The sequence below is a fragment of the Salmo salar genome, chromosome ssa01 (assembly GCF_905237065.1).
Source record: "Salmo salar chromosome ssa01, Ssal_v3.1, whole genome shotgun sequence".
NCBI classification, from domain to species: Eukaryota; Metazoa; Chordata; class Actinopteri; order Salmoniformes; family Salmonidae; genus Salmo; species Salmo salar.
In genome coordinates this window covers 142,658,175-142,685,757 of record NC_059442.1, presented here as the reverse complement: position 1 = coordinate 142,685,757, position 27,583 = coordinate 142,658,175, and the positions used below count along the sequence as shown (strand labels likewise).

Sequence of the window (27,583 nt, the reverse complement as noted above, 5' to 3'; positions counted from 1 at the left end):
TTGAGAGGTTCTGCAGAGAAGAATGGGAGAAACTCCCCAAATACAGGGGTGCCAAGCTTGTATCGTCATACCCAAGAAGACTCGAGGCTGTAATCGCTGCCGAAGGTGCTTCAACAAAGTACTGAGTAAAGGGTCTGAATACTTATGTAAATATAATTTATAAAAACCTGTTTTTGCTTTGTCATTATAGGGTATTGTGTGTAGATTAATGAGGGGAAAAAACTATTTAATCCATTTTAGAATAAGGCTGTAACATTACAAAATGTGAAAAAGTCAAGGGGTCTGAATACTTTCCAAATGCACTGTATTGTGGTCATTCCTGTTATACATACGCAGTATGTATAATATGACATCAATGATGGAGACACAGAGATAGACATCAAGGCAGACAGAATGGAGCCAGATAGCCGCCTTCTAGAGATCGTAAGCCTGGAAAACCGCATTATAATGCATGATTATCTTCCAAGCTCAGATTTCTTTGGACAATCAAATACAGTCTGTCAGAGATCTGGTTCAGACTTCACTGCTCAATGGCAGTCAGTGAGAGGAATTGGTAGTGGTTGAGAGAACAGACAGATCAACTGTACATGTAAGGTGAGGACAGTCCAGCTGCTTGGGTTGTGTGGTTGGTTGATTGATGTCTATGTATCAAACTAAACAGGTGTGGAAAAAGAGTGATTTTATTGTGATGGAGTGCAACTTGAGGTCCAATTCTGTTAAGTCTCACTGGGCACTGGTAGGAGTCTGGTCCCAGCCTGGGTTGTGTAACTGTGGTTCTGAGTCCAAGCTGCAGGGCAGTGGTCATTCCTGTTTGGTCCAGGCATATCAGAAGTACAGAGCAGGTTCACTGCTGAAATCTGACAGAGAGGAGCTGTCTGCTGGGGTGAGCTGATATATATGGAATGAAGAGCAGGGTAAGGGTGGAGAGAGAGAAATAGAGTTACTTTAGTAAATGATGTGCTGCTATGCCATTCTGATACTTTTAAAAGTAGCCCCACAAAAGTTGAGGTTGATGAATGAATGTGTCACATCATATACAGTACCAATCACAAGTTTGGACACACCTACTCATTCCAGGGTTTTTCTTTATTTTTCTACATTGTAGACATCAAAATCATGTAGCAACCAAAAGAGCGTTAAATAAATCAAAATATATTTTATATTTGAGATTCTTCTAAGTAGCCACCCTTTGCCTTTATGACAGCTTTGCACACTCTTGGCATTCTCTCAACCAGCTTCATGAGGTAGTCACCTGGAATGCATTTCAATTAACAGGTGTGCCTTGTTAAAAGTTAAAGAAGGAAAGATATTCCACAAATTAAGTGTTTGAGCCAATCAGTTGTGTTGTGACAAGGTAGGGGTGGTATACAGAAGATAGCCCTATTTGATGAAAGACCAAGTCCATATTATGGCAAGAACAACTCAAATAAGCAAAGAGAAATGACAGTCCATCATTACTTTAAGACATGAAGTCAATTCATAAAATGTCTATAACTTTTAAAGTTTCTTCAAGTGTAGTTGCAAAAACCATCAAATACTATGATGAAACTGGATCTCATGAGGACTGCCACAGGAAAGGAAGACCCAGCGTTACCTCTGCTGCAGAGGATAAGTTCACCCTCAGAAATTGCAGCCCAAATAAATCCTTCACAGAGTTCAATTAACAGACACATCTCAACATCAACTGTTCAGAGGAGACGGCATGAATCAGACCTTCATGGTCACATTTCTGCAAAGAAACCACTACTAAAGGACATCAAAAATAAGAAGAGACTTGCTTGGGCCAAGAAACACGAGCAATTGACATTAGACAGGTGGATATCTGTCCTTTGGTCTGATGTGTCCAAATGTGAGATTTTTGGTTGCAACCGCCGTGTCTTTGAGATGCATTGTAGGTGAATAGATGATCTCCGCATGTGTGGTTCCCACCGTGAAGCATGGAGGAGGTGGTGTGATGTTGTGGGGGTGATTTTCTGGTGACACTGTGATTTATTTAGAATTCAAGGCACACTTAACCAGCATGGTTACCACAGCATTCTGCAGTGATACGCCATACCATCTGGTTTGCGCTTAGTGGGACTTGCATTTGTTTTTCAACAGGACAATGACCCAAAACACACCTCCAGGCTGTATAAGGACTATTTGACCAAGAAGGAGAGTGATGGACTGCTGCATCAGATGACCTGCCCTCCACAATCACCCAACCTCAACCCAACTGAGATGATTTGGGATGAATTGGACCGCAGTAAAGGAAAAGCAGCCAACAAGTGCTCAGCATTTGTGGGAACTCCTTCAAGACTGCTAGAAAAGCATTCCAGGTGAAGCTGGTTGAGAGAATGCCAAGAGTGCGCAAAGCTGTCATCAAGGCAAAGGGTGGCTACTTTGAAGAATCTCAAATATAAAATATATTGATTTGTTTAACACCTTTTTGGTTACTACATGATTCCATAGCTTTGATGTCTTCACTATTATTCTACAATGTAGAAAATAGTGAAAATATTGAAAAACCCTTGAATGAGTAGGTGTGTCCAAACTTTTGACTGGTATTGTTGCCTCACCATAACTTCCCCTGACATTTGTGTGCGCTGGAAATTGGTGTCCCCCTGGTAAACAGGGTCATCAAGCTTATGTTCCTGCCAGCTGTTAAAATCCACAGTGTGCTTGGGAATGTAACTGGACAGATCTGAAGACATAGGAATGGGGGAAAGCACAATGCAAGTCCTTAGCACATTGGTTATTTATTTTACATGATTTTTTGCACGAGCTCATGTACACGTTGATTAAAGACTGGCAATAAGCTGTGTAATGAATAACTAATGTAATTATACTGCATGTCTACTGTTTAATAGGGAGACATTTATGGGAGAGCAGATAAGAAAGACAGATATGTTTAGTTACAACTCACTGAAAGATAGTTTCTTCGTTAGGATGTAATGCTAACTCTGACCAGTAGGTGTCTCCCATGCTACATCAAACAGTAGCAGTTCAGTGCCAAACCACCATGCAGCCATTTCCAGATTACTAATAGGTTGTATGGAATTCATTACTTTCCTTTTCCTTATCTTACCCTCCTTACCATTAGAATATGTTTCATTTAGTCAGTTCGATTACTTTCCCTTTAACTCTGTCCTCTTCTCACTCCAAATCCATCCCCTCCCTCTTCCTCTCATTCTATCCGTTTCCTGCTTTCCTTTCCCTCCCCCCATTCCCTCTTTCTCACCCTCACCAGTGCCGTTGCTGGTGTAGCTCGGACGAGGGATGTGGATGCGGCCCACCATGCTGGGCTGATCTTCCTCCTGTCCTCCTCCCTTCCCTTCCGCCGCCTCCTCCTCATCTCCGCTGTCCCACACACTGCTCTCTGAGGGGTACTCATAGCTGCTCTGCAGGCTCGACTCGTTGAACGATATCTTCAGCTGAGTGAGGGGGGAACAGAGAAGTCAGTCAGTGATTTAAAAACACTCAAACATAAGACTCAGTGGTGAAATGGTAGGCCTGCTGTTTTCTATGGTTCTCTTAAGGGTTGAGTGCTATGAATCAAATTGATCTCCTATCAGCACTTTCAATCAGTAAGTGTACCAGAGAGAAAATGTCAGCTTCATGTTAATTCATGTACAAAACTTGACATCATTAGGCTAACTCAATGATTGGGATTTCCCCTAGCTCTGCTTGCCACAATAATCATTTTCTTCCTCAGCACTACAGAGTCAGTTTAGTATGATAGTACTGCCACAAAAGATTCAACGCTGCAGAATTAAAATACCACCGGTTTATTGTGCATACTGTACTTTACTCCCCTATGATGACAGAATAGTTATATGACCACATTGAACAATAAAGATTTTTGTTTCCTTATTACTGTATCATTAAATGTAATTTGGCTTATCGCATTGTCAGGCTGGCCTAGTTTGATTGGATGAATTTCACCACCAGCATTATATGGTACGTGTACGTGACCCAAACTGAACCTAGTAGCCTACACAAGCACATTATCTTGATTTATTGGGGTTACCTTAAAGGCACTTGTAATTATGAGAATATGTGCTTGACCTGTGAGTTTAACTTGTCAGTGTCAGTCTCTAGTATCATGGCACAGGGCAGGTGGCTTCTTGCAGGGGCTGCTGGCATTGTGATTGATGGCTGGAGAGCTCGTTGTACAACATCTCCGTTTGGCTACACCCCAGCGCTGCACAAACATGCCACCGTGGGGTGAGACTGTGGCAACATGTTGCAGAACGTCACTATTAACCTCACAACAGTCAACCTCAATAGTCTGAAGGCTTAATGAAGCTCAAAACAACATTGATCTTTAATGGCTAATAAGCTGTGACAATTAAGCGTACAATGCAGACGGGTACATGTACACACAGAGTACTGCTGCGTCTCCCAAGAGTCAGCTGATGTTGGTGCTGAGGCTCTGATGTGCCTCTCTCCCCCCCCCCCCCCCGGCTCCATCCCACTCAGTAGGCTCTAAATTGGCCCTAATCTCCATCACAAGGCCCAGCCTCAGTCCCTACCCTAACTCCTTCCTCAGCTCCAACTCCAGTCTGGCCTGCTAGACGTATGGATATAGGGCAAGACAGGGACAAAGTCAGAGAAACCTTAATGCACACAGGCTAAGTAAGCATTCTGTCAATGCAATCACAAGACATTAGAAATGTTCTCCTCTAGAGACAGAATTCCAAGCTGGAATGAGCTTAGTTCTTAATCTAGATCAATATGTTATAATTTAGTCTCATCAAAATGAGAATAGGCTCTCTCTCATACATTCAATAACTCAGTCATTTCTCAACTTCTCAGCCCTGATGATACTGTATGCTTTGTTAAAACAAAAACCCATTGAGGCGTGCTGCCTTAATGCTGATTTAGAAAGTGCTTTCATTTTCACTTGTGGTGCATTTTTCAGTTCATCATAAGCATGTGCTTTCAGAAGGGAAAGGGCATGCATCGAACTCTATTAATCTAAGCACTATAATTAGACAGTTTTATAAAATCAGTCATTTTAATTCTTTACAATTAAAATTACTTTAAAACCCAAGAAAGATGCAGATATCATATTAGGGACAAAACCAACTTCTTTTTTAATCATGTGATCTATCAAGACAGTGTGTGTTTGGCTGAACCAAAGTGGCAGCCGTGGCTTTCCAGTGACAAAGACTAAATGAGGACCACAAATACTATTTTTAAGGTATTAAATCCATTCATTTGGAGTCTAAAGCCATATCACTGGAGCTCCAGCCCCAAAAAGACCATCAGCTTTACAAATCAGCTTTTTTAATGTCTAAAACCCTCGCTCTCTCCTGAGTTCCCTGATCAACTTAATCACACCAAAGCATTTCACCACATGGCCCATGTCCTGCTTTAGGAGTCTATCTCCATGTCAGAAGACTGTATCAATAAAATCAGACTATCCACGGGGTTAGCTTCCTCTCTGTGTAGATCTGGGCTGAGACGTCAGGGCTGCCCCCCTCTCTCTCTCTGCCCACCCGTGGCTATGAAGGCCTGTATTATTCAAGAAGTGATTGCTGTCCTCCTCTCTCTGGGCACTGAGACAGGCCAACAGAGGGCCGATTCAGGCACCAGGCTCCTCCCAGTCATCACTGCACACTTCAGCAGGACAGAGACCACAGAAGCAAATTGTCTGAGCGCTCTCTCACTCCAAAAACGGGACAATGACACGGAAATGACTCAGCTGAAGAAGATTTGAGCGTTTGCTGTTGGTTTTTTCCCTCAAGAGAGTAGTGAGTGTATTAATATAGTGTGTTGGAAAAAATGGTGTCTGTTTGCAATTCTGTCTGTGCGGGAGAGAAAGTGCACAACAGAAAGAGTAACAATGCGAGAGAAGGAGCGAGACAAAGCGAGAGGGAATTAACATTTTCCAGGCCACCCAGCACGCTGTCCTAGTTTAGTAGAGGGTGCAGTGACATGGTAGAATCTGGTAGAGTTCATCCCAACATTCTGGCAGCGGATTAGAGGTGAGGTCTGCTGTGGAAATTGGGTAGGAGCTACAGCAAGTACAAGGTTGGGCATTTCCATTTAAAAGGACCCATGAGCACCAACATGTGAAGTTCATGGCTGGCTGGCTGGCTGGCTAGCTAAATAGACAGACAGATGGGACAGACAGATGGGACAGACAAAAGTTTGGACACACCTACTCATTCCAGGGTTTTTCTTTATTTTTACTATTTTCTACATTGTAGAATAGTGAAGACATCAAAACTATGAAATAAAATATGGAAGGAATCATGTAGTAACCAAAAAAAGTGTTAAAATCAAAATATATTTTATATTTGAGATTCTTCTAAGTAGCCACCCTTTGCCTTGATGACAGCTTTGCAAGAGGTTCCCCTGCTCCGTTATAATTATCCGTGAATTCCTATTTGATCGGTTTTTGTAAGAGATGTGACCACTTTCGTTTGTTTCACGCCGCTTCAATGGAAGTGCGTTGGGCTTCTCTTTTGCGGTAAAACCATGTGTGGTTATTAGGAGGATGAGGATTATTGGCTTCAACTTGGCTTTCTATACAAATCCTTAAATTAAAAGAAAGGAACCTGGTTTTTGGTCACCTTCTCATTATAAAAACAGTGATGGTGAGATTCAAATGGTGAGATGAATGCTACAGCTAGCCATGGCTTTGTGTCCCTGCATCGGCCACATAGGCTACAGAAAAATCTCCATGCATCCAATCTATTTAGTCAGGCAATGTCCACATTATTCTCACATTTTAGAATGTAATAATTTTTATAAATCGCTGCATTGGCAAGGCCTAAAAAAAATAATATATTCTTAAAGTGGTAATGGCCTACTTTGACACTTTTTGCATGTTTTTTTGGAGCAGTGGGGTTCTATATTAGGCCCTATATGTACAATTATAGAAATTATACAATTGTATAACACTGAGGTCCTTGAACATTACAATGAAGTGCTTGAAAATGTCCCTGAAAGTCCTTGAATTTTACTTGCCAATGTCTTTATGAACCCTGCTTAGAGTATGTGTCCTAGGCCTATGTTGTTGTATAGGTGGAGTTATGGGCCAATATGCATATATTCATTTTTATTCCTCTAAGTACACATGTGGAACTGCATGAAAATCATTTAGATTTTTGTTTCAAACCATTTTGAAATTGATCCTGATGTTACACATTGGCCCCATTATTTATAGAAAGACCCATATACCCGTTTAAACAATTTTCCATCTCAAAATTAGGAATAAGTAAAGGCTTTGATTTCTGGTCAAATAGATGGGAAAAGGTTTTTAGACCAGTTTCCCAATCTTGGTCCTGGGGCCCCCCGGGTGCACGTTAAATGTAAATACTACAGTATTAACAAGTGTTTTTCACTACAGTGAATACTACAGTAAAGTCCCCAAAAACACTACAGTGAATACTATACTATTTATAACATAGTATACTATTGTTTTTTCAGAACAGTAAAATAAAAGTAGAGTACAGTAGAACACTAGAGTAGTGACTACTGTACATATTGTATCTGATTTGGTCTGGTCTGAAACAACCAAATATGGTGTTTGGGGGCAGAGCTCATTACAATAACAGCCAGTGTGTACAATAATTTCCAAATATGCAAAAGAAGGATATTGTATAGTTCTACCTTTGTGTTCAGGATACATCACCATGAAGAGAAGGACATTCATATCCATAATTATACATTTCTGTATAGTACAGATCAGGGACCCATGATGAAATTCCGTTAACAAAATAAAACATTTCAAAGTCAAGGTGTCATAACTGACACCCCATTCTTACTGCAGACATCTTTGAATCTTTATTCGGAGCAGATATTTAAGAGCTTTTGGAAAACGTGGTCTCATAAAATACTGAGGAAGATTTTATTGTAATTCGGTTACCAAAAACTTTGCATTTGCAGTCTACACAGTTCTTCCAGCAAATGTTTTTTTGTGAAGTTCTCTGTGTAAATTGTTCAAAGTAGTCTTTGTGCATAGAGTTGTACGGTTTGTTAAACTCTGAAATCTAAGTTTTTGTTTGGCATACATTTTAAAGTAAAAAAATCTGAATCAAAGCGTAATTGCATTACTGTGGAATTGCCCATTTGTAGGTGTGTCTGGGTTTACATGGGTGTGTTTTGTGATAGGAGGAGAGATTGCCTTGTTAATGCCCCTCATTGAGGTGTGGGACAGACTGACCAGATGCCTGATTAAAGCTCATCTCCTGCCAGCCAGTTAATATTAGAATCCTACTACAGTGGAGGAGACAGACAGCCACTCGCATACATTATCATATAGAGAGGAGATTTGAGTGTAACCGAAATGAAATAGCTAGCTAGTTAGCAGTGCGCGCTAGTAGCATGTCAATCAGTGACATGTCTCGCTCTGAGACCTTGAAGTAGTTGTTTCCCTTGTCGCTCTTTTTGTGGAGTGATAGGTAACGACGCTTCGAAGGTGACTGTTGCTGATGTGTTTAGAGGGTCCCTGGTTCAAGCCCAGGTTGGGGCAAAGACAGGAACGGAAGCAACACTGTTAGATGAGCATGGATTGGAGTTATTCCAATAACATGCTGACTAAACCATTGCAAAATAAATTAACACCTTATTCAAGAATTTCATTCAAATTGCTCGCGGGCGTTTACATAGCCAGGCGCCAAAATAGAACTTGGTTCTATTAGAACTTGGTTCTATTTTAGGCACTTGACACGCTGCAAGTCCCGCCTCTCCCATCTACTCATTGGTTTATAAAACGAGCATATTAACCCACATGGGTGTTTGAAAGATGAACGATGTCCACACTCCAGTCCAGTTGGTGGCGGTAATGCACCTTAAAAGGTGGTTACCAACAGCCATATATAATCCACAGAAGAACAAGACAACAAACAAGGAGAGATTAATAAAATAAAATATATATATATATTTATTTTTAAAACTGCTTTCACCAGTAGATTCATTTTTCGAGTAGAGAAAACATGATTTTGTATGACTGAAAACTGGATACAAATTATACAAAAATCCAGCAAAAAAATAAATAAAAATGCCCATATGCATTTCAGGTAAAACAACAACCCAATCTTTATCTCCCAGGACAAATAACATAGCAACAGCAAGCTAGCTAAATGTCCATGAATGTTTCATGTGTTAGGACCTGTCCTCAAATTAATATACACTACATGACCAAAAGTATGTGGACACCAGGTCCAACATCTCATTCCAAAATCATGGGCATTAATATGGCGTTGGTCCCCCCTTTGCTGCTATAACAGCTTCCACTCTTCTGGGAAGGCTTTCCAATAGATGTTGGAACATTGCTGCAGGGACTTGCTTCCATTCAGCCACAAGAGCATTAGTGAGGTCGGGCACTAATGTTGGGCAGTCGGCGTTCCAATTCATCCCAAAAGTGTTCGATGGAGTTGAGGTCAGGGCTCTGTGAAGGCCAGTCAATTTCTTCCACACAGATCTCGACAAACCATTTTTGTCCACGGGGGCATTGTCATGCTGAAACAGGAAAGGGCCTTCCCCAAGCTGTTACCATAGTTGGAAGCACAGAATCATCTACATTAGACTGTCATGTTGTGGCGTTAAGATTTCCCTTCACTGGAACTAAGGGGCCTAGCCCGAACCATGAAGAACAGCCCCAGACCATTATTATTCCTCCACCAAACTCCACAGTTGACACTATGCATTCGGGCAGGTAGGGTTCTTCTGGCATCCGCCAAACTCAGATTTGTCCGTCAGACTGCCAGATGGTGAAGCGTGATTCATCACTCCAGAGAACGCGTTTCCACTGCTCCAAAGTCCAATGGTGGCGAGCTATACACCACTCCAGCCGAAGCTTGGCATTCCGCATGTTGATCTTAGGCTTGTGTGCGGCTGCTCGGCCATTTCATGAAGCTCCGGACGAAAAGTTCTGCTGACGTTGCTTCCAGGTAGTGAGTGTTGTAACCGACAGAAGATTTTTACGTGCTACACGCTTCAGCAGTCCCGATCTGTGAGCTTGTGTGGCCTACCACTTTGTCGCTGAGCTGTTGTTCCTCCTAGATGTTTCCACTTCACAATAACAGCACTTACAGTTGACCGGGGCAACTCTAGCAGGGCAGAAATTTCTAGAACTGACTTGTTGGAAAGGTGGCATCCTATGACGGTGTCACGTTGAAAGTCACTGAGCTTTTCAGTAAGGCCATTCTACTGCCAATGTTTGTCTATGCAGATTGCATGGCTGTGTGCTCGATTTTATACACCTGTCAGCAACGGGTGTGGCCGAATCCACTAATTTGAAGGGGTGTCCACATACTTTGGTATATACAGGTGTAGTTTGTTCACAGTTGGTTTTGGTATTTTATCCTGCGCGTCATGAACGTGTCTGGTGGAGATAAACAATCAACATGCGCACGATGACACGCGGAGGCGGTTTGATCAGCACGTAACGCACACCATTTCCATTTTTTAACCAGCAGCTCTACAGAACACAAAATAGTAGCAGGAACCATTGGTTTCTTAACTCACTAACAACCATTAGCAAATCTTCAACCATGTGTTAGTAACCACCCTTACTGATTTAGTGCCTTGAAGTACCCCCCCCCTCCTCCTTACACACAGTCAATCATGTAGGCAGAATCTCTCAGTTGTGGATGAAAGTGTTTGCTACAGTGTGAGCCGTCTCTTAGATACAGTCAAAGACAGACAGAATATGTCAAATGAATGAAAAAGTGATATGGTCCATTACTTAATTACAATGTCAAAGCTAAGGTGAATATATACACGATGCACAAAACATTAGGAACACCTTCCTAATATTGAGTTGCACCCCCTATTGGCCTCAGAATAGCCTCAATTCGTTGGTGTCGAAAGTGTTCCACAAGGATGCTGGCCCAGTTCCTGACACACTCAAACTGTTGCGTCTGTCACCTACTACCACACCCCGTTCAAAGGCACTTAAATATTTTGTCTTGCCCATTCACCCTCTTAATGGCACACATAAACCATCCATGTCTCAATTGTATCAAGGCTTAAACATCCTTCTTTAAAATCAGTCTCCTTCCCTTAATCTACCCAGATTATAGTGGATTTAACAGGTAACATCCATAAGAGATCATAGCTTTCACCTGGGTTCACCTGGTCAGTCCGTCATGGAAAGAGCAGGTGTTCCTATCAGGAGTAAGCGAGAAAGCAAGTGCTGTGTATGGACCTCTTCCTTATCCTGGAATCCTAATGGCAATATAGAATGGCCGCGGCTTGCGTTGTCAGGGCAACAAATGCCATGGATAAATGGGAGAGAGGAGGTGGAGCACGAACAGGCAGTACAGGGCTGAGAGGGAGAACGAGAGAGAGAACGAGAGAGAGTGGAAGAGGCATGCTAGCAGGCAGGCAGACAGACAGACCGTATTGTATATGCTCATTAAAAGAGGGAGAAATAAGGCATAGCGTGTGAGAGAATTAACTGAGTCCAATTATAACCTTACCACAGAAACACATGCAAGAACAGAATAACCCACAGCAAACCATGGTACTACAGTACATGATCAGTGAGAAAGACATGATCAGTGAGAAAGACATCTACAGGACATGATCAGTGAGAAAGACATCTACAGGACATGATCAGTGAGAAATACATCTACAGGACATGATCAGTGAGAAAGACATCTACAGGACATGATCTGTGAGAAAGACATCTACAGGACATGATCTGTGAGAAAGACATCTACAGGACATGCAGTTGGTGCTGTAACTGTCACGGTGGGTTAGAGGGGAATGTGAATATTATTTGTTTGTATATAAATAGACAGCAGCACTGAACACACAGTGTTACATAGACAGTCAGGCAACATTATCTACAAGAACACAGTGAGAAATAGTGATATTAATAGGTGCTGTTCCATCTGCCCACATGACCTCAACACACAGTTCTGTTTTTATACATCCCCGAAACCACCTCCGCATCGTTCTATCCATCTGGATCTCAAACACTTCTCTTTTCCTCGTCCTTTCGATCGCTCTGACACACACACACACACACACACGGGTCAGGCCTGAATTAAACATGACACTAACGCTTTGCTGGATGAATTCTAATTAGTGACTGGCGGAGCTATACAAATGACACAGGCTGTATGAGAGCTGTGTGTGTGTGTGTGTGTATGTATGTATGTGTTTTGTGTGTGTGCAATATTTGACTGTGTGCCATCATCATGTTGTTGGCATTGCCCCAATAGTTCCGTTTCTCACCCTGCCCGCCCTGGCTCACAGAACTCTACAGCCGGATCACACTCACTGGAACTGTCACGCTTGTCACAGGCACCGACAAACCACAAACAGGCCGGAATGAAGCTGAAGACCCAGTATCAAAGGCATATTTACACCTCGGTATGGGTCCTGAGGGAAACACTGGTCTGCTGCTGCAGTAGATGCACATTAAATACACAGACCTACTGGAGAGGCACAGGCAGGCAAGCGTGTGACAAATGGGACACAGTCATGATGAATGTTCCAAGATGCAGAGGACATGGTGGCTGAAACGATTCATCTAAACCGCACTGAGCCTCTGGGGTATGACAAACAAACATGCAAAAACACAGATACACACAGCGCGTACAGAATCAAGCACACCCAGGCAGGTACAGTTGAAGTCGGAAGTTTACATACACCTTAGCAAAATACATTTCAACTCAGTTTCACAATTCCTGACATTTAATCCTAGTAAAACTTCCATGTCTTAGGTCAGTTAGGATCACCACTTTATTTTAAGAATGTGTAATGTCAGAATAATAGTAGAGAGTATGATTTCTTTCAGCTTTTATTTCTTACATCACATTCCCGGTGGGTCTGAAGTTTACATACACTTAATTAGTATTTGGTAGCATTGCCTTTAAAATTGTTTAACTTGGGTCAAACATTTCAGGTAGCCTTCCACAAGCTTCCCACAATAAGTTGGGTGAATTTTGGCCCATTCCTCCTGACAGAGCTGGTGTAACTGAGTCAGGTTTGTAGGCCTGCTTGCTCTCACAGGCTTTTTCAGTTCTGCCCACAAATTTCTATAGGATTGAGGTCAGGACTTTGTGATGGCCACTCCAATACCTTGACTTTGTTGTCCTTAAGCCATTTTGTCACAACTTTAGAAGTATGCTTGGGGTCATTGTCCATTTGGAAGACCCATTTGCGACCAAGCTTTAACTTCCTGACTGATGTCTTGAGATGTTGCTTCAATATATCCACATAATTTTCCTGCCTCATGAAGCCATCTATTTTGTGAAGTGCACCAGTCCCTCCTGCAGAGTGGAAGCACCCCCACAACATGATGCTACCACCCCCGTGCTTCACAGGTGGGATGGTGTTCTTCGTCTTGCAAGCATCCCCCCTTTTCCTCCAAACATAAAGATGGTTATTATGGCCAAACAGTTCTATTTTTGTTTCATCAGACCAGAAGACATTTCTCCAAAAAGTGTGATCTTTGTCCCCATGTGCAGCTGCAAACCGTAGTCTGCCTTTTTTATGGCGGTTTTGGAGCAGTAGCTTCTTCCTTGCTGAGCAGCCTTTCAGGTTATGTCGATATAGGACTCGTTTTACTGTGGATATAGATACTTTTGTACCTGTTTTCTCCAGCATCTTCTCAAGGTTCTTTGCTGTTGTTCTGGGATTGATTTGCACTTTTCCCACCAAAGCACGTTAATCTCTAGGAGACAGAATGAGTCTCCTTCCTGATTGCTATGACGGCTTCGTGGTCCCATGGTGTTTATACTTGCGTACTATTGTTTGTACAGATGAACGTGGTACCGTCAGGCGTTTGGAAATTGCTCCCAAGGATGAACCAGACTTGTGAAGGTCTACATTATTTTTCTGAGGTCTTGGCTGATTTCTTTTGATTTTCCCATGATGTCAAGCAAAGAGGCACCAAGTTTGAAGGTAAGCCTTGAAATACATCCACAATTGACTCAAACTCCAATTGACTCAAATGATGTCAATTAGCCTATCAGAAGCTTCTAAAGCCATGACATAATTTTCTGGAATTTTCCAAGCTGTTTAATAGGCACAGTCAACTTCGTGTATGTAAACTTCTGACCCATTGGAATTGTGATACAGTGAATTAAGTGAAATAATCTGTCTGTAAACAATTGTTGGAAAAAATATCTGCGTCATGCACAAAGTAGATGTCCTGACCAACTTGCCAAAACTATAGTTAGTTAACAAGAAAGTTGTGGAGTGGTTGAAAAACACATTTGAATGACTCCAACCTAAGTGTATGTAAACTTCCGACTTCAACTGTACATGCAGATACACACTATACAGAAATACAGAGACCGACACACACAGTCAAGGAGGGAGCAAGGAGAGAGGCAAAGACAGAAGCGTGCAGAAGAAAACGAAGAAGTGAGATAAGAGGAGAGAAGGAGGAAGTGTAATGAGGGATGGGGAATGGCTCGGTGGTAAATAATTAAACACAATGGACCTTCACACCTAGAGCACACAATAATTGGATTTCCTGTGTTAGACACAGTGCATTGGCATTATTTAAGTATGGACATTTTTAACTTCCCTTACGCATGGCATGACTTTCTCACAACCAATAAAGAACAGTTTCTCTTAACATGGGACAGAGGAATACACTAGTGTAAACCATGACTGCTGCTAGGATTGTAATTTTTCAATTTGAGACATTTCAACTAGGGCTGATCCCAATTAGTTGACCAGTTAATTGTTTGGTCGACGGGCTGTTGGTCACCCGAGATCTTTTGATTTGTCGAGCAGTAGGCAGTGTGCGTGTGGATAGATAAATAAAATAATGCCACACGAGACACCTGTCTGATTTGTACCCATCTCAGTGAACTAATCCATTGTGGAGGCCGCGTGAATGGAACAGTCCAAGAAGAAGGGAATTGTGGCTAAAATGCACATCTCTCTCCAGAATGTGCTCTCTCCCAACAATTGGTCCACATTCACTGTTTCATAACTTCATTGTGTAAATTGTTTGCCTTGATTGTTTTCACTTTTTTTTTTTTTTTAACCCCGGCAAGTCAGTTAAGAAAAAAAGTATTATTTACAATGACGGCCTACTCCGGCCAAAACCCAGACGATGCTGGGCCAATTGTGCGCTACCCTATGGGAGTCCCAATCACGGCCGGATGTGGTACAGCCTGGATTCGAACCAGGTACTATAGTGACGCATCTTGCACTGAGATGCAGTGCCTTAGACCCCTGCGCCACTTGGGAGCAGGGGAATTTGTTCTTAAATAAAAAAAATAAAGGTTTGTATCATTTATTTAAATACAATTTTGATTAACCACATGACAATGATTGAGAAACGAAGACATTATAAATTAAATGAAACTGTTCCACGTAAATGTGCATATGAAGACCACAACTACCACACAGATTGGTAGAAATGGTAAGATAAATGGGCATGAGAAAGGTTGCCGACTCCTCGTGTAGCCTATTACCGGCAACTTCCGGAGAGTAATGGCAGAATCTGCGAAGGCCAGCAGGAACGGGAGGAGGATGGTCAGGTTAAGGTTTTTCTTGTCTTGCTTTTTTTTAAAAACATTTTCGACCAGAGAGTAACGACTTTCGGTCGACCAAGATTTGTTGTTGTTGGGGACAACTTCATAAAACATAATTGAATATGCTACAAAGACCTTTTGGAAATAGAGTAGTAAAAATCAGATCTAGGCCTAGTTCTAGGTAGTTAGTCTAGATCAGGCCTGGGCAAAGGCCGGCCCGGGGGCCGCATGTGGCCCGCAACCTGATTCAATATGGCCCGCGGAATCAGATCAAAGAATTTGCGATAGTGAAGTTTTGAAAAACGTATTTGTTATTCAAATTAAAAGCCCAATGAGTACTCACTTTTGTGTAATGATTTAACTCCCACCGGTTGTGGGACATTTTGAAGGCACGTACACTAACGTTCAAAAGTTTGGGGTCGCTTATATATTTCCTTGTTTTTGAAAGAAACAGCACATTTTTTTGGTCCATTAAAATAACATTTAAATTGATCAGAAATACAGTGTAGACATTGTTAATGTTGTAAATGACTATTGTAGCTGGAAACGGCAGATTTTTAATAGAATATCTACATAGGCGCACAGAGGCCCATTATCAGCAACCATCACTCCTGTGTTCCAATGGCACGTTGTGTTAGCTAATCCAAGTTTATCATTTAAAAAAAGGCTAATTGATCATTAGAAAATCCTTTTGCAATTATGTTAGCACAGCTGAAAACTGTTGTCCTGGTTGAAGAAGCAATAAAACTGGCCTTCTTTAGACTAGTTGAGTATCTGGAGCATCAGCATTTGTGGGTTCGATTACAGGCTCAAAATGGCCAGAAACAAAGAACTTTTTTCTGAAACTTGTCAGTCTATTCTTGTTCTGAGAACTGAAGGCTATTCCATGTGAGAAATTGCCAAGAAACTGAAGATCTCGTACAACGCTATGTACTACTCCCTTCACAAAACAGAGCAAACTGGCTCTAACCAGAATAGAAAGAGTGGGAGGCCCTGGTGCACAACTGAGCAAGAGGACAAGTACATTAGTGTCTAGTTTGAGATACAGATGCCTCACAAATCCTCAAATGGCAGCTTCATTAAATAGTATCCGCAAAACAGCAGTCTCAATGGCAACAGTGAAGAAGCAACTCCGGGATGCTGGCCTTCTAGGCAGAGTTGCAAAGAAAATGCCATCTCTCAGACCAGCCAATAAAAATAATAAATTAAGATGGGCAAAAGACACAGACACTGAGCAGAGAAACTCTGCCTAGAAGGCCAGCATCCCGGAGTTACCGCAACCTCAACAGTGAAGAGGCATCAGGGAAAGCTGTGTGCTTAGTGTGCAGAGAGAGCATCGCTGTCTTGAAAGACTACAACTTGTCCCGACACTTCCAAATGAAGCATGCAGAGAAATAAGAATGTCTTTTGAACAGAGAACAAGTTTATCGAAAAAGTTGCTTTCTCAGTTGCAAAAGCAGCAAGGACGTTTTACAAAACTGCATTCAGCAAATTACGGAATTGCGAGAGCTAGTTATGTACTGTCCCACAAAATTGCTAAACAGCAAGCCATTCACTGAGGGCAAATTCATTAAAGAATGTTTAATTGACTCTGCAGCAATACTTTGCCCCGACAAGAAAAAGCTGTTTTGACAGGGAAACCTTTTCAGACGAACAGTGACACGGCGTGTTGAGGACATCGCAGAGAATATGGAACAGTTGAAAGACAAGGTAAAGGATTTCACCCATTTCTCCTTGGCCCTGGATGCAAGCAGTGATGCACGTGACACGGCGCAGTTGTTGATATTCTTACGAGGCATAACCCCAGACTTTGAAATTGGAGGCGCTTGCTTCAGTGCAGTCAATGAAGAGCACAACCACAGGGAAAGATTAGAGGTTAGTAAGTGTGTGGCAAAGCTGGGACTGAGTTTTGAAAAGTTATCCAGTGTGACCACTGATGGATGCCCAAACGTGACAGGGGAAAAAAAACAAAGGATACAATATCAAGTAGCTGAGCTGAACCCAGATGAGAAAATTATTTCCCTGCATTGCATTATTCATCAGGAGGTGCACTGTAAATGTGTTGAAAATGAGTCATGTTAGGGAAACAGGTCATTAAAGTGGTAAGCTTCATAACAGAAAAATATTTAAACCACAGGCAGTTTGTCTCACTGTTGGAAGAGAGTCGGGTCATGCAGATCTCCCCCACCACGCAAACATGCGATGGCTGAGTTTGGGGAAGATGCTTAAAAGGGTGTGGGACCTGAAGTCGGAGATTGCAGAGTTTTTGCAAATGAAAGGAAAATGTGGATTTCCCTCAACTGCAATATAAAGAATGGTTGGATGATTTGGCCTTCACCGTGGACATCATGGGCTTCATGAATGAACTGAACTCCAAACTACAAGGGAAGGGCCTTTTTGCACATCAGATGTACAGCCTTGTCAAAGCCTTCAAGGGAAAATTACTCCTCCTGACCTGCCAAGTAGAAGCCAACAATTTTACCCACCTTCCGACACTACTAGTCTGTTCTCTATCAGATGACCAGCGGGAGAAGTATACATCGCTGCTGTGTGCTTTGAACGGTGAGTTCTCTCGTCATTTTGAGGATTTCAAAGTGTTGGAATATGACATGCTGTTGGTTTCCTCTCCTTTCACCTTCAATGTGGATAACTCTCCCACTGACCTGCAACTTGAGCTTATCGATCTTCAGTCTGATGCAGTGATTGGAGAAAGATTCAAAACAATGTCACTGACGAGCTTCTAAAGATTAGGAGTCATGCTTAGAATATGTATGTACTGTTTGGGACAACCCATGTATGTGAACAGACATTTCAGTGATGAAATATAACAAGTCAAGGCACAGATCATCTCTTACTGACTCACTTCTCAACAAATCCTGTGCATGGCGACGTCAGAAACTATACCGGACTTCACTGCTCTAGTCAATGCCCATCAGAGACTTAACTACTCACACTGAGAAGTTTAAATGTAAAGTTGAACTCTGTTTCTGTGCATCCCCATTAACAAGATTTCTGTCTGTGGTGCTGAATGCACAGTGTCTTTTTCCCCTCCATGTAGTTCATTGCATGTTTAATAATGAAAATACCAACCAAAAGGAGAACATGGATGTGGTTTATTTCTGTGCATGTTGAAAAAGTAATATAAGTAGCATATCTGGACGTGATTTACAGTAGATATATCTGTCGACACAGTCATACACATGATGTATAATCCTGTAATATGATACCTTGCTGATTCAGCATATCATCCTACTTCATTCTGGCCTATGTGGCAGTGTAACATTATGGGTCTAAACTACAGTAGCCTATACTCCTCATCATGAGTCCCATATCTGGATAACAGGCCCTAAACTCCTGCAGTAATGAGCACTAAATTGAGAGCTGACAGACAACTGCTGCCTGACCAGCCTGGAAGACAAACAGCAGTCGAGTGTACTATCAGACAGCCAATACAGCTGACAGTCACAGGCCCCTCCACTCACTTCCTGATGATGACGACATGTGACATGGCCTTCTGCTGAGAGCCAACATAACAATTCATCGACAAAGACCCATGAAGATGCTATAGAGGTGTGATTGGGACCGTTTTTTATGTTTTCTACTTGATAAACAAGGAAATCTGTACAAAAGACAAGGATCAAAGCATTTTAAATAAAAGGTTATAGGTTTTCAGTGATATGTTTGTGGAAAAGATTCATTCCATATCATAAGGAGGTACATTTGAAAATAGTCCAGCCTCAAGGATTAATCTATGACCAGAACATCTCGTTAGGGGTATGCTCCTGGTTGTACTACTATGGGTATTTAGGTCCATTGGGTATTATCAGCTTGTCACAAGCACTTTTTCATTTGAATCAAGGTTATTTCTAAGTTGAATATGGTAGCCTACTTGTAGTCTGGAATGACTGGCATTACTACAACAGCCCAGTCATCAAACCTTTAAATCAGCTTGAATGAATAGATCAGTTCTATCAATTACACATTACTCAGCTGCGTAGGTCCAGGCCCAGGGCCTTCCACTGACAAAACACATGGAAATGGCAACATGGAAGCACAGGAAGAATACAAATGGCAGGAATGGTCTCTTCTCGTTCTGTCATGAACACATGGGCCATCTCCTGTTTCCTATAATAACTGGTCACCAACCATAAAAACAACCAGCCACTCCTCCCCATCTCTTCCTGCCAGATCCATTTCTATTCAATGACAGAGAATTGCCATAGACCACAAAGAAATACACCAAAAGCTGTTACAAAAGGTATTAAATGCATTCGGAAAGTATTCAGACCCCCTTGAATTTTTCCACTTTGTTACGTTACAGCCTTATTCTAAAATGTATTAACGTTTTTTTCCTGCCTAATCAATCTACACACAATCCCCCATAATGTCCAAGCAAAAACCGTTTAAAAAATAAATAATTTAGCAATTAAAAAAATATCACAGTTACATAAGTATTCAGACCCTTCACTCAGTACTTTGTTGAAGCACCTTCGGCAGCGATTACAGCCTTGAGTCTTCTTGGGTATGACGATACAAGCTTGGCACACCTGTATTTGGGGAGTTCCTCCCATTCTTCTCTGCAGATCTTCTTTGCTGTGTTCAACTTTCCCTCATTCCTGACTAGTCTCCCAGTCCCTGCTGCTGAATAACATCCACACAACATGAAGCTGCCACCACCATGTTTTCGCTTTGTCATTATGGGGTATTATGTGTAGATAGTTTTTTTCCCGCCTAATCAATTTCATACATTTTAGAATAAGGCTGTAACGTAACAAAACGTGGAAAAAGTCAAGGGGTCTGAATACTTACCGAAAGCACTGTATGTTACTACACATTCTGTAAAATCTATTAGCATTGAGAGAATCTAGGCCAATCAAATTATTAAATGAAATCTAGGCATGTACCATACTTGAAGGGCTTCCTAGATTAAGCCTTATGCAAATCAACCCTGGTGCAGTGTGACCTATATAACCAACTATCACTCCTTAAAGACATCACAAGCAAAGAGTAAAGGCTTAAAGGACAAGCGTGATTATCCAACACATTATCCAAGATAATGAATACAGGGATACAGTAGGGCTAGGTGGAAAGCATTACATGTAAGGACCTTATTTGAATCTGTCATAATGATTTGAAAGCAATGCAGAGACTTAACTCCAACACTCTGCAGAACCCCCCCGACAACAAAATACCAGTACAACCTTCAGAACTGAACCAGCAACCGTGGCCAATAAATGAGGGAGTGGAAGTACATTTTTTCAGAAACATAAGAACCTAGTAGGCGGCAATACACTGGTTTCAAGATCCACTCTCTTATATTGATGTGTTTGAAAAACTTTGCATCCGGCAAGCTTAGTTCCTCTTGAAATGGATTTGAATAGGAAAAAGCGCATTCGAAAAACCCATCCCAAATGCTGAAAAGGAAACTCACACAGAACCATAGCCAAGTAATTCCACAAAATTCCATAGGCCTACCCTTGATGCTTTTGTAATTGCTGCCCTGCCCTAGCTTTAATACCAGAGGAACCTTGGCTGTGGTTAAATGATGACCGGGAGGAGAAGTATGCATGTACATACAACAAAGGCGAGGGAATTTGGTGAGCCCAAACATAGCATGCCTAATGAATTCTATAGAGTTCAGAGTACAAAAACACTGATTGCTTCTGAGGGGCCTCATTACTGCCTGTGTTCTCTGTCTCCTGGCCAGGGACAAACACAGTGACACACACACACACACACACACAACCTGCTTGAGTGTGACGAGAGCTGTGGTTGAAAGGGGTAAAGACAGGAGACTTGTAATACCTAGAGACCAAAGGATTAGGATATGACAGAGACAGTGCTGCACTGTCAAGTATGTAGCCTAGAGCTCAGAAAAAAAGCCAATAAACAATGATATTCATTTGGGAGAGTTACAATTCTATTCATAAATTGAAATGTATAGGAGTGTCTTGATTAATGAATGGAATTGATCCCAACCCTGGTCACAAAAACACATCTCCATGTTGCAAACCATGTTGAAGGCTGGTGCTAAAGAAATCAACAGCTTCTGCCTTCCCCGTTCAATCTTACTACTATATATGCATTACTTCCTGTAGAGCAGTGGTCATCAACTAGATTAAGCCGACGAGACGTTTTTTTTTCTTGAGCGGATGGTCGGGGGGCCGGAACATAATTATAAATAATTTGTACTCTGCAAATTGGCGCAAGAAGCCAAATAGATATTGTATTTTGAAACCTTGATTACATTGATACACGGTCACATGTCTATTTATGAGTGGAAATACTTAGATATAGATTTTCTACATTAAAATAATTTTGAGGTGAATTTTAAATTCTTGGTGGGGCCAAATAAAATTGAATTTGGCCCGCGGGCCACCAGTTGACAATCCCTGCTGTAGAGTTAGTAGAATTTCATGTTGAATATCCTACATTTAGCAAGAGGCCTGAGTAATATACAGTGCATTCGGAAAGTATTCAGACCCCTTCCCTTTTTTTGTTACCTTACCAATCTACACACAATACTCCATAACGACAAAGCGAACAGGTTTTTAGAAATGTTCACTAATTTCTTTTTTATAAAACAGAAATACCTTATTTACATAAGTATTCAGACCCTTCTATGAGACTTGAAATTGAGCTCAGGTGCATCCTGTTTCCATTGATCATGCTTGAGATGTTTCTATACCTTGGAGTCCACTGGTGGTAAATTATTTGGAAAGGCACACAGCTGTCCATATAAGGTCCCACAGTTGACAGTGCATGTCAGAGCAAAAACCAAGAGTTCCAAGACAGGATTGTGTCAAAGCACAGATTTGGGGAAGGGTACCAAACATTTCTGCAGCATTAAAGGTCCAAAAGAGCACATTGGCCTCCATCATTCTTAAATGGAAGAAGTTTGGAACCACCAAGACTCTTCCTAGAGCTGGCCGCCTGCCCAAACTGGGCAATCGGGGGAGAAGGGCCTTGGTCAGGGAGGTGACCAAGAACCCGATGGTCACTCTGACAGCTCCAGAGTTCCTCTGTGGAGATGGGAGAACCTTCCAATCAGGCCTTTATGGTAGAGTGGCCAGACGGAAGCCACTCTTCAGTAAAAGGCACACGACAGCCCACTTGGAGTTTGCCAAAAGGCACCTAAAGACTCTCAGTCCATGAGAAACAAAATTCTCTAGTCTGATGAAACCAAGATTGAACTCTTTAGCCTGAATGCCAAGCATCATGTCTGGAGAAAACCTGGCACCATCCCTACGGTGAAGCATGGTGGTGGCAGCATCATGCTGTGGGGATGTTTTTCAGCAGCAGGGACTGGGAGACTAGTCAGGATTGAGGAAGAGATGAACGGAGCAAAGTACAGAGAGATCATTGATGAAAACCTGCTCCAGTGCGCTGAGGACCTCAGACGGGGGCGAGGGTTCACCTTCAAACAGGAAAACGACCCTAAGCATACAGCCAAGACAATGCAGGAGGGGACAAGTCTCTGAATGTCCTTGAGTGACTTGAACCCAATCGGACATCTCTGGAGAGACATGAAAAAACCTGTGAAGCGACACTCCCCATCCAACCTGACAGAGCTTGAGAGAATCTGCAGAGAAGAATGGGAGAAACTCCCCAAATACAGGTGTGCCAAGCTTGTGGCGTCATACCCAAGAAGACTTGAGGCTGTAATCACTTCCAAAGGTGCTTCAACAAAGTACTGAGTAAAGGGTCTGAATACTTATGTAAATGTGATAGTTTTTTTAATAAATTTGCAAACATTTCTAAAAACCTGTTTTTGCTTTGTCATTGTAGGGTAGTGTGTGTAGATTGATGAAGGAAAAAATATATAAATTTTAGAATAAGGCTGTAACATAACAAAATGTGGAAAAAAGGTCAAGGGGTCTAAATACTTTCCGAATGCGCTGTACATTGTTTTCTCCCCTTCCTTCTTTGGGACAAACAGGGTTGTTTGGAAAGAGGCCTTACATTAAGCTGTTGGTAATGAAAGGCCTAGACACCACACGAGGACAGATAAAACAGGCCTACTTAGGGTCCTGGGGTGAACCTGAGTAATAGACAGCCCGTTCAGTCCTTAGACTGGTGGGTGTCTGGTACTAACCAACTCAAGTCAGGTTTTCCAAACCAAATCCTGGGGATCGAGTAACAGGTTGATCAGATCAGTATGCTTCAAGCAAAGACACCCAATAAAGCGCTGACAAGGAAATAAATAACATACTTTTGCAGGACAGTGGTCCAAAACACTGCAAAATAAAAGTGCCACACAAACACACACTAAACAATATAATCTACAGAGGTGTGGTATAATGAGATGGGCTGAAACACAGACCTAAATTAGAAGCTTAGCCTAGTCCACTCCATAGACATTAAAACCAGCTGATAGTGACAGCTCCAACATCATCCACTTATTTCTATGGAAAACTCCCAATGGCACATGAAGGCGGAAGTATTTGAAGTGCGCGTCCTCTGCATCCATTTTGGTGTCACGTGTTATGGTGTTCAGAGTTTGTTATAACCAATTTATTGATGTGATTATGATATAGGTCAGGCCCTATTGGTCACGTACATGTGAAGCATACATGTGTCACGTAAAGAGAGCCAGAGGGAATAGGGAATGTTTTTCCTAAACAAATTTATGATTTCAGTAACATAACTTTTCAGTCAGAAATGGGTGTAATTATGTTGCAGCTTCAGCAACACGGACAGCATGATAAATACTGATGTTCTGTGGTGGTCGCTGCAGCAGGGAGGAGAGAGAGACAATGGATGCTAGTCACACAGTCACTCACTGTCTTTTTTTAACACAGCGCCGCAAGTCTGAGCCAGGCGGCACAATCAAATCAATTGTGGTCGGACTCCCTCTAGTCATTTGTGTCTTAATTAGTTAATCAAACAGCTCGCTTAAAGCATCAGACAAGCTCAGTGCATATAGTTGATTTGATTAAAACACTGGCTGTGTTTATTTATGGAAAAATACATGTTTTAAAATTTCAACCAATCGATTGGTCGAAAGAACAGACGTCTCTTGGTCGACCAAGATTCTATTTTGTCGGGGACAGCCCTACTAAGGATCATGGTGAAAGTGGCCGTAACTAGCAAAGGATCATGGTCTATGTAGTTGTTTTCATCTTGCCTGAGAGTCAACCTTAATGTCAATAGCATGAGGGCGCGAGCACATGGTCCTGTGTGATGACAAATGTAGTAGTCAGAATGGATCACCATTTAATTAAATATCTCAATTTGTAGAGAACTTTAAAATAATTAATTGCGGGGATCCATCTTGATCATAATAAACAAAATTAGATCACAAAACGGCTGTCTAAAAAATGATTTGGGGGACGTTCAGGCAATTGACATAGGCTTTCTAGGGCAGACCAGGACATTTGGCACCACTAGGTTGCTATGCAGTAGCCGACAAGCAGAGCTTGTGACTTCACACTCCAGACCAGACACTGGGGGCTTCGCCCACTCATATGCATAGTCGCATAAAAACATTTTGTTTAATTATACTAAATGACAAAGCACAAATGGAAAATGAAAACAAGGAGGGCTACATTATCACTGTAAAAAAAGGCTTCTTTAGATTAATGTTCAAACAGCATGTGAAGTACCACGAGTTGGGCATTGTGTCTCACCTTCTTGCCAGTGGAGCCTGTCTTGATGAGGCAGGAGCGTCCCAGGGACTGGTAACCACCAATGACCTCGATCTCCTCCACAGCAGGGTAGCGCTTCTTCAGCAGGGAACCCAGCTGGGCGTAGGGGGCCTGGGATGGCGTGGGGGGGGTCTGGGCCCCTCCGGAGGGCTCCTGGGGCTCTGGAGAGCCAGGCTGAGGCTCTGACTTACGTTTAGGCACCACAGTGAAGGTATTCCCCTTCCGCCCATGCACCACTGGAGTGGGACTGGGGGCGACAGGCTTCGAGGGGTCCACATCTATGTCATCTATGTTGGTGACAGGTAGCTGGTCAGCATGGGCATCCTCTGGAGGTGGCGACTGGACAGAGGGAACTGGGGAGGGTGCTGGGGATGGAGAGAAGGGGGGAAAGGTGGCAGTGGGGGGAGGTGGGTCTGGTTTGGTTGGCCTGGCTGCCCTCACCTCCTCTTTCCTCTTTGAGGCTGCTGGGGTGGGTGGACGGGTGATGGGAATTGGCACTCCTGGAGTGGGCATCTCTGCCACTCTCTGGGAGGGAGGAAACTTGATGGGGCTGGAGGGGGCCGTGCTGCCCGGGGAAGAGGCTGCTCTGTGGCGTTTGGGGAAGACGGTGAAGGAGTTGCGGGACTGGAGGCGCAGGTTGGCAAGGGCACGAGCCTGGATGTCCCCGGAAGGCAGCTGGGAGAGGTCAGGGCGTGGCGAGGGGCGGATCTCGAACCCTGGAGAGGGGGGAGACATCAGGGGTGTGGTCGGGCTGGCAGGGGACTCGGCACGAGCACAGCAAGTATCCGGAGAGCATGGCACCTTGGATTTGGGGGGCACCTCTGTGCTCTCCCAATCTCTCTCTCGGAAAGGCTTGGTCTGGGGCCCCTCTGCCTCCTCTCTGGGGTTGACCACCACACTGTGGCCCCCAATCACCTCAAAACGCTGGCGGTAGGAAGACACTGATTGAGGGGGTCCGGCAGAGTGCAGGGTGCTGTCAGGCTCATAAAGAGGGGGCTGTAGATTTGGTTTGGAAGACTGGGAGCTGGGGAAGACTGAGGAAGATGACTGTGTGTTGCCTAGGGTGCGGACTGGTGAGCTAGGCTGGGCGTGTGATTTGTATTTTGGCACCAGATCTGGCTGTGGCTTGGGTCGTTGTCTTGGCCTGCTTGAACTGGTCTCCAAGTCCAGTAGGTTCTCTGTGCTGCGAGACTTGGGTTGCAGTTTTCCGTAGTTACTGTCAAATTTCTGCAGCATGCGGCTCACCCTGCCCTGACCCTCTCCTGTCTCGAATGCGCCCTCGTGACAAGGATGACCTAGCGTGCTCAAGTTCTCCTCGCTCCTGCTTAGTGTGGTGTCATAAATGACCACCTCTTTTGCCCGTATCTCGGTCACCCCACCAGCTCTCCTGTCCAAGAGGTCATTGAGGGAGCTGTAACTGCTCAGCCCATTCTGCTGCAGATAAGACCCGCTTTTTATTCCACTGGCCCCCGGAAAGTAATCCGGATCGGATTCTATGATAATGATATTCTCAGCGCGTATAGTCCGAATTCCAGGTACACTGCCATACAATTCCAGTATGTGCTGAACGGGACGAATGGCACACTCCCTGTCCTGCCGTTTCTTTCGCTCTTTCTCCAGTTTGATGAAGGGGTTCTCCTGCAATGGGCCTAGACTGTCCTGCAGAACCAGGCTTTCCTGTCCCTCGCCATCGCTTACCGTTTTCTCCGAGTCATATGGGTCGGTGGCAGTCAAGGGGTCTTTGTTTGTTTTCACCGGCGAGAGCTCTGGGAAGGTGGGAGAACTGCCACGCTTGCCTGCAAAGTGCTGGCTCGCTGGAGTGATGGTGTAGTTCCGAACTGAATCAGCGTTGGTTTCATTGTCTTTTTTGGAGGCGCTGCCGTTTCCCGTTACTTCGCCATTAACCCGCGATGAGCTCGCGCTAGGGCAAGGCTCAGCTGCTCCAGACCCGCCACCCTTTGCTTTCCTCCGCTCCAGAATCTCTCGTTTCCAGGCCGGCATCGTCGGGCTCTCCTGCTCAGCCTCCTGGCGGAGAACACGGACTTCTCCTCCACCAGACATTGTGGGGAGAAATGTAAAGGATTTGGGAGATGGTGTTCCCCGACTGGGAAAGAAAACGGTATGTCGCTGTGCCTGCAGCGCCGATAATCGCATACACATTTACATCCCCACGGTCTCTTTCGGTCTTTCTACGTTCTTCCTCCTCTGTCTGCGACTCCTTCCCCGCCCTCCGCACCTGTAAATCTATAACGTCATTATTCAGTCTTAAGAACAGCGCCCCAAGAAGCAACCTCATTTGGTGATATCGATTTGGAATACACCCCATTTTCACAGAGTACCACCCACCAAAGGAAATCCCTCCTCTTTCTATTGTTGAGTAAGTAAAGAGGAACTGTCAGTCAAGGAAATTCAGTTCAGCCCCCCTTTTACGGTTTAACCCTTTCAGTGAATAAATTGAAATATTTTATCATAAAAGCACGTATCGAC

General features: G+C 43.2%; 1 protein-coding gene across 2 annotated transcripts; it reads right to left on the bottom strand.

Annotated features, from left to right (window-relative positions):
• Window positions 1-66: 66 nt before the first annotated feature.
• On the bottom strand, window positions 67-27,414 carry LOC106566736 (taperin). 2 transcript variants are annotated; one of them, XM_014135079.2, is made up of 4 exons: window positions 25,079-27,414; window positions 3,221-3,413; window positions 2,559-2,683; window positions 67-888 (listed from the first exon to the last, which is right to left on the bottom strand). In XM_014135079.2, the coding sequence occupies exons 1-4, from the start codon at window positions 27,254-27,256 to the stop codon at window positions 826-828; spliced, it is 2,559 nt and encodes an 852-aa protein (XP_013990554.1). In that variant the 5' UTR covers window positions 27,257-27,414; the 3' UTR covers window positions 67-825. The 2 variants fall into 2 exon arrangements, with proteins under 2 accessions (XP_013990554.1, XP_013990564.1); XM_014135089.2 differs by having other exon boundaries at window positions 3,227-3,413; window positions 25,079-27,413.
• Between the last annotated feature and the right edge of the window lie 169 nt (window positions 27,415-27,583).

What these genes read in the sequence shown, in the direction of transcription:
- LOC106566736 (XM_014135079.2), bottom strand. Translation starts at nt 27,256, where the DNA reads ATGTGTATGCGATTATCGGCGCTGCAGGCACAGCGACATACCGTTTTC. An exon ending in CAGGCTCCACTGGCAAGAAG is followed by an intron (nt 3,414 to 25,078) that starts GTGAGACACAAT and finishes CCCCTCACTCAG; the next exon opens with CTGAAGATATCGTTCAACGA. An exon ending in AAATGTCAGGGGAAGTTATG is followed by an intron (nt 889 to 2,558) that starts GTGAGGCAACAA and finishes CATATATATCAG; the next exon opens with CTCACCCCAGCAGACAGCTC.